Below are 7,248 nucleotides of genomic sequence, written 5' to 3' on the forward strand. Positions count from 1 at the left end.
TTAACGAAATATATCGAGGTATCGTAATGCATGGAGTTCTTTCAACTTACAGAGTTATCGATAATTATTGATCTACTGAAATTGGTTGGTTCAACAAAGCAAAGTTTATGGAATTTTCAAAATATATCGATTTATCGAATTTTCAAGGTTATATAAGCTTATCGATTTATCACTGCTTATCGAATTTTATCGTGTTAACAGGGTGTAACAAGTTATCAAAATGTTTAGATAGTTTTCGAAAAATGTGGAGCTGTCAAAAGTAAAAATTTATAGAGGTATCCAAAGAATTTACATTTTTGAGTTATCGAAATTTATCGAGCCATCGAATTTCACAGTTATCGAAATCGGTCGAGTTAACGAATTTTTTTGAGTTATCGAATTTTAGTGTTCTTGAAATTCATCGAACTATCATCGATATGTATCAAATGATTGAAATTTATCGATAAACTTGAATGTATCGGGTCAATTACACGTCCTGCCGAAGTCCTCCAAAGACCTTCTCAGATAAAAAAAAAGTTAATTACGTTTTAGCAGAAGATTTTCCGGTTAGTTAATTTGTACCGTATAAGTACCGCTACGTGTTAAGTTAGAAAACCTTTCCAAGGCTTCTAAAACTAGAAAAACTGTCGAATTTCGACACTAACTGCCACTCTAGTATATATTATATTACATATGTCTATATTTGGCCGCATGAATAAAAATATGCAATTGCCCCCTCCAAAAGATTCCGACCTTCCACTTCAATTTATTTGAATAATCGAGCACAAGGTCGGAAATTCCAGAAAACGCTATTGCAGTTCCCAATAATACGGCAGAGCAGACAAAAATAGACAAGTGGTCTAGACCAGTGTCCGCCAAAAAGAGAAAAGTCTTAAAATGAGAATGTATTAGTTATGAAAAAACAAGTAAGAGCAGCGCTGTCTTCGGCTATGCCGAAGGCTTCATACCTTTCATGAACATCTGCAAATTTTACTTTGACAGATTACTGCTTTTGAGTACATCTGCATACATCGATAGAGGAGTTACATACCTATATAAAAAATCGCATCTGAACAAACAGAGGTATGGAAGATATACCTTATATTAGCACCAATCTAACTGATTTTCACTGCTATGTGATCGGTATGTAAACCGACACAATTTATTGGGTTTAGTTTCCTACATAAAGGAGATATATCGCAAAAACTGGTATCTGAACAATCAGTGCTATAGGAGATAAAGCTTATACAGCATAGATTTTGACGATTTTCTCAGTAGACTTTGTATTATTATTTATAAAATATCTTACGAAATTTATCGGTTTTAGCTGTTCAAATAAAGGAGTTTTACAGTAAAATCCCATATCTGAACAATCAGATGTATGGAAGATATATGTTGTAGTCACCCGATCCTTGTTATTTTCACTGTAAGTATTCTGTTAATAATGAGTGAAAATGGTGCGAATTTCATGTTCCTAGCTGCATAAATGCATGAATTATAACGAAAAATCTCATATCTGAACAATCAGTTGTATGGGAGCTATAGGTTATAGTTATCCGATCTTTTTAATTTTCACTGTAAGTTTTCTGTTGATAATTATTGAAAACAGTGCGGAATTTCCTGTTCCCAGCTATATAAATGGAGGAGTTATAACGAAAAATTTTATATCTGAACAATCAGTTGTATGGGAGCTATAGGTTATAGTGAACCGATCTTTGTAATTTTCACTGTAAGCATTCTGTTAATAATGGGTGCAAGTGCTGCAAAATTTCATGTTCGTAGCTGCATAAATGTAGAAGTTATAACGAAAAATCTCATATCTGAACAATCAGTTGTATGGGAGCTATAGGTTATAGTGACCCGATCTTTGTAATTTCCACTGTAAGTATTCTGTTGATAATAGGTGCAAGTACTGCAAAATTTCATGTTCCTAGCTGCATAAATGGAGAAGTTATAACGAAAAACCTCATATCTGAACAATCAGTTGTATGGGAGCTATATGTTATAGTGGTCCGATTCTTCCGGTTCCGACAAATGATTAATACATTATAAAAATACACCCACTTACCAAATTTGATCCGGATATCTCGAAAACTGAGAGACTAGATTGCATACAAACAGACAGACAGACGGACAGACGGACAGACGGACAGACGGACAGACGGACAGACGGACAGACGGACATGGATAAATCAACTCAGCTCGACGTTCTGATCAAATAAGTATACATTTTAATGGGTCTATCTCTTTTTGTTCTGGTACTTACAAACATCGGACCAAAGTTATAATACCATTTCATGCTCATGAAAGGTATAAAAATGATAATGTGTTGGTGGTAATGCACGGAAAAAAATTTCTGTGTTGTATAACTTATTATAAAAACTTTGGTATGTTTTTTGCCGTTTTTTCACTGTGCGTTTTTTTTTTAGATCTAAACAACATAGAAACATATAATGAAAGTTAACGGCCCTGAGAAAGGAAAAATTGGTAAAATTTCGTATGTATTATATAAAATTATAATTATTTTTTTTATAATTTAAGTGTGGATTTCTGAACAAAAAAGATAACGTGCTTCGAGCACTCTGAATATTAAAAGAAAATTTCGTTGATTTCAAGAAGAAATAAAATGAAAATATATATATCTAATATAAATTTATTTTAAAATTAGGTAAAACTTGGCATTTAAGAACAATTTAAAATAACGACTAAACCAAAAGATAAATAACAAAACATATTGTATGTTTTAATTGAGACCTAGTCTGGTATTAAAAAAAATACATAATTCACAAAGTTCTTTTAATATGGAGGAAAAGCACGACTTGGTACCATATACATACCTATTTCTAGGGGTGTACGTACGAAAAATTGTGTTATAAAATTTTTGAATGAATATTCATTCATTCTGCTCAGCGTACCTACTTTATTCAACTAATAATGCGTCATCAACACTAATTGTTATTTACATCATTTAAAATGAATTTAAATCGCAAAATTTTATGAATTGGCGTAAATTTGGTAAGCCAAGCGTTGGTAGAAGTGCTTTTGGAGAAGCTGAAAGATAAAATAAAAGTAAAAAAGTAAAAAATAAAAAAGTATGTATACACAAAGAACGTAAATGTACATTTACGTTCTTTGAATCATGCCATTGCAGAATACCTGGCTGATCTGAAAAAGTCAATAGATTGTGAATACGCACCATAAGAAGAAGAAGCACTAAAATGACAACCAAGCTGTCGTCGGTGGGAGAAACAGTCAAAACAACAACAAAACATACAAACAGTGGATATATTTGGAAGAATTTACTTGCCACATGTCCACAGAGAATGGGAATGTGCATCATAGTAAGCCATCTATTAGCAAATAACAGCCTTTCTAATAAAAGCAGGAACATTTGCGGAGGTAATATCTGAAAACTTTGTACTACACGTCATAGAACTGGGCGTCGGTGTGGCATTGCTAAAACTGTGTGCGGCACAAAAGACAACAAAAGAAGTGATCAACATGAACGGCAGCTCTGCAGCAACTACACCAACGCTTCATAAATTGTCATCATTGAAGCCGGCTCGGGATTTAACGTTAGGCGGACGTGGTGGTGGTGGCGCTGCCGCTAATAATGCAGCCAAAAAAGTATTCACGCCCAACCTCAATGTGGTGCGCAACAAGAACACGTGAGTTGTACATAGTATAAACAAAACATTTGTTGCTAAAACGATATAAAACTGCATGAATCATTTTTGTTTCTAGCAACGTTAAAACATCGAAAGACACCACAGCGCGTGGTGGTCGTGGAGGCGGTCGAGGTGCGCGTGGCGGACGTGGCGCTGGCAGTGGATTGCGTGGCGGTCGGGGCGGTGCTGCTGGCGCTGCTAATTCGTCCCTCATACAAACTACCGGCGTTTTCTCAGAAGGTGCTGGTGCTGTTAATATACGCAAAACCAGCTCAGGAGGTTCAGGCTTTGGCAGTCGAACCAACGATGATGCAACCGCCTCACAAATGCGTAGACCAACAATTATCAAAAGTGAACACTTGAAGAAAATTGATTTGAAAGCAGATGAAGAGCATGTACGTGAATTACTGGGTGATACGGACGAAGATGATTTCGGAGATGAAAAGACTGAATTAGAGCAGATACCGGTCAAATTAAATGAGGGTAAGTAAAAGTGATGGTCAGACATTCATATTTTGAAACCAAAAGTGCGTGGAAGTCGAAATATGAACCCACTATATAGTCGACTTCAAGAAGATCATTTGGTACATTAGAAAGACAATTGACCACCTGTAGTACGCAAAGTAAGAAGGCTAGTGCTTGAGCGGCTACTGGATATCAACTAGTTAACTATTGTGTTGGTTGTAACGAATTACACTTTCTTGGCGTTTTTCTTTTTTACTATTTTTGGTTTGTCCATTTATACTCTCCCGCCGACACAAACATGCATACCTTAACTAAACGATCACCCCACCCCAATAATACACTTTAGTCAAGTGGAAAACCATTAAAGCAGAAGTAAAGCTTGAAAAGTTAGATGTTGGAATGAACGGTGTAGATGGAAAGATAGAAAACTCCGGTGAGTGCGTATCTACGTTGTAGAAAAGTGCTTTTGTAACTTGTGAAAAATCCAACTACATCACATAGTATTCATGCATTCCATAAACAAAATTGCAAATCATACTTGGCATAAACTATTTTTAAATGCATTTTGTGGAAACATTTTAGAAATAACTGCATTTTTTCTTAATTTCTTATATAGATTCTGCCGTCGCTATTGCACAAACATTACAATCGTTGGCTGTTAAGCAGCATCAACGCACAAATAGTGCCTTGGCACGGTATCCTGCGTCCGTAGGTGAACTACTGGACTTGTCACAATCTCAATTGTTACTACTGCAGGTACGTACCGTGAACAACGATAAACCATAGAAATACAAATTCAATCTAATAATACAATTTAGCTGCCAGATGCATTACCATGTGAAGGCGATGTAGAGGAAGTAGCTGATAAAACACTGCAGGATAAAGTACGATAAATATTTTTCTTGGTTAATTTAAAAGTTCGCTTTTTAATATTGCATATTCATATTGGTTTTTCAGAAAGCATCAGCGGATACGCCATCTACATCACAAAATCCACCCGCTTCGAAACCCCCTCCAAAACGTATATCTCTTAAAGAAATGGAGGAAGGTAAAATTGGCAAATTGCTGCGTTATAAATCGGGTAAAGTAAAGCTCGTATTCGGCAATACATATTTCGATCTGAATATGGGCATGGAAACGGGTTTCCTACAGGTAAGCTAAAAGTTTAGATTATGCAGTGTATCTTATCAACCAATTATTTAATTTTCCAGGACCTCATGTCGATCAATACGAATCGAGAAGAGCGTAGTGGTAACATGATTAATCTGGGTCCCATACAAGCCAAACTCACCGCCACACCCGACTGGGAACATCTAATGGAGCAGGAGGAACGGCGGCAGCGGCCAAAGCCAGCATAGCATCGCAAATGCATTAGTTTACGTTTATATAAATTTAGTAATGTATTATTTGTTGTTTTAATTTAACAGCTACTTGTAGGTAACTATAGTCATAGTAAAAGCTTAACCGAAATAGGCATATTCTGTGAAATTAGGTAGCGTAGTGAAAGCGCAAAGAATTTAGTAACAATGCATCCTACTTTTTGTAATACAGTGTACACATGAAGAAACTGATATCTATAAATGGAAAATCCATGTAAATTGCTACTTTAATTCAATTAGGTTACAAGTTAAGGAAAAATATGGGAGATCAAATTTAACTTGGGAGCACAAGAACCGTTAAATTCAAAAAAAAATATGAAGTTTGTTAATGAGTGCATGTGCGACACAAAATTCCTATATTCAATAATTTTGTTGGGCGACAAATTTAAAATTTTCAAATAAAACATGCAGAACATTACCAGATTTATATGTACATACATAAATTGCAAACTTTTCATTTCACTTTATTATTTTGCGCCATTGACGATTTCTGCGAACGCAACACTCAATAACGTTAAAATATGTATAAGGAAAGCACTTCAAAATCTGTTATACTACTTGATAACGATCCACTTAGTTTCTAGCTTCTACAGCTTGCTGTAATTCACCCTCTTGGGCGCCACTTGTGGCTGGTGTACCTTTACCACCTGGCAGAGTGGTGCGCCCTCGATAAATATTGCCTTTCAAATCCAAGGAAAAGTTGTAATCAACTGGATTGGCTAGCGCCTGTTCGATAGCGGTATCAAGATTTTCGCGGGTTACATATGTCTTTGCTAATTCTTTCTCTCGCCTAACAATTTCTTCAGCTCGCTCCAAACGTTCTTCCTCGCGCAAACGCGCTGCGTCTAAACGTTCGCGAATTTCGCCAGCCTGTCGTTCACGGTCCTTCTGCAAACGTGCATTTCGTTCAGCGGCAATCGCTTGATTCCAAACTTCATTCTCTTGCATACAACGTTGGAACTCGGCTTCTTCCTGCTCTGGTGTGAGTACAATGTGATCAGCAGTGGTTGTTACATTCAAACGCAAAACCTCTTCGCGTAAATACTGCCGTATAGAGCGCATTTGTAATCTAATTATGAATTAGGATTATAAACTATTTTTGGGGTATAACGGTATATATTATAGGAATACTTGTAATTGTTATGCAGTCGCATCAATTCAGCTCTTTCATCCGCATTTTGTTCCTTGCGCTCCGGCACACGGTACAATTTACTTTTCGCTACAGGTAACCAACGGGGCTTCCGACGCCAGCGCACAAACTCAAGGCCCAAAGCGGAACTGGTCGTTTTTGATTCATTGACTGAGAGACGAGATAAAAGACCGGTGGTAGTACGCAACATTTCGGGTAATAAAATTCAACTGTACAGCCCGTTTTTACGAAATTATGTTACGGTAGGTTAGTTAAATCGAAACAGCGGTTTAAATGCAACTCCTTGGTCCTTGTCTGTAAAAAAAAAACGTACTATTTTAAAGGAATAAATAATTATATAATTCTCCACTTACCAGTGAAGTGGCCACCAAAACTCCAAATCAATCGCCTTGCCGCCCGAATTTCGCTGGGCCCTATATCAGTTAAATGACAGTTTGACACGCAAAGTAAATCCTGCTTATAAAACCGTTAATTAAGAGCTTGTTTATTTATAAAACACGGTTTTAAGCAGATTTCATACCCATAAGAAACGTATTTACTGCATGTGGTCGAAAATAACAAATTAGCAATGTTGCTAAAACAATGTGTTGAAAAGGTACGAGATGAA

The 7,248-nt window shown here is 36.3% G+C and overlaps 2 protein-coding genes across 3 annotated transcripts; one reads left to right on the forward strand and one right to left on the reverse strand.

The window, feature by feature from the left end:
* Window positions 1–3,216: 3,216 nt before the first annotated feature.
* LOC118738851 (DNA-directed RNA polymerase III subunit RPC4-like) lies at window positions 3,217–5,892 on the forward strand. 2 transcript variants are annotated; one of them, XM_036469861.1, is made up of 8 exons: window positions 3,217–3,320; window positions 3,413–3,647; window positions 3,724–4,130; window positions 4,459–4,545; window positions 4,729–4,868; window positions 4,931–4,996; window positions 5,070–5,264; window positions 5,324–5,892. In XM_036469861.1, the coding sequence occupies exons 1-8, from the start codon at window positions 3,290–3,292 to the stop codon at window positions 5,468–5,470; spliced, it is 1,308 nt and encodes a 435-aa protein (XP_036325754.1). In that variant the 5' UTR covers window positions 3,217–3,289; the 3' UTR covers window positions 5,471–5,892. The 2 variants fall into 2 exon arrangements, with proteins under 2 accessions (XP_036325754.1, XP_036325755.1); XM_036469862.1 differs by lacking the exon at window positions 4,459–4,545.
* A 38-nt stretch (window positions 5,893–5,930) lies between these two features.
* LOC118738852 (probable 28S ribosomal protein S26, mitochondrial) lies at window positions 5,931–7,248 on the reverse strand. Its single transcript, XM_036469863.1, has 4 exons — window positions 7,162–7,248; window positions 6,995–7,094; window positions 6,623–6,935; window positions 5,931–6,560 (listed from the first exon to the last, which is right to left on the reverse strand). Exons 3-4 carry the CDS (start codon window positions 6,829–6,831, stop codon window positions 6,065–6,067), a joined length of 705 nt encoding a protein of 234 aa, XP_036325756.1. The 5' UTR covers window positions 6,832–6,935; window positions 6,995–7,094; window positions 7,162–7,248; the 3' UTR covers window positions 5,931–6,064.

Source organism: Rhagoletis pomonella, unplaced genomic scaffold (assembly GCF_013731165.1).
Source record: "Rhagoletis pomonella isolate Grant_MI unplaced genomic scaffold, Rhpom_1.0 Rhpom_scaffold_00005, whole genome shotgun sequence".
Classification (NCBI taxonomy): Eukaryota; Metazoa; Arthropoda; class Insecta; order Diptera; family Tephritidae; genus Rhagoletis; species Rhagoletis pomonella.

Excerpts from the sequence above, each read along its gene's own strand:
- LOC118738851 (XM_036469861.1), top strand. The coding sequence starts at position 3,290 with ATGTCCACAGAGAATGGGAATGTGCATCATA. Across the intron at positions 3,321-3,412 it reads GAATGGGAATGTGCATCATA|AACTGGGCGTCGGTGTGGCA; the intron begins GTAAGCCATCTA and ends TACACGTCATAG. Across the intron at positions 4,546-4,728 it reads TGGAAAGATAGAAAACTCCG|ATTCTGCCGTCGCTATTGCA; the intron begins GTGAGTGCGTAT and ends TTTCTTATATAG.
- LOC118738852 (XM_036469863.1), bottom strand. The coding sequence starts at position 6,831 with ATGTTGCGTACTACCACCGGTCTTTTATCTCGTCTCTCAGTCAATGAA. Across the intron at positions 6,561-6,622 it reads CGACTGCATAACAATTACAA|ATTACAAATGCGCTCTATAC; the intron begins GTATTCCTATAA and ends ATTCATAATTAG.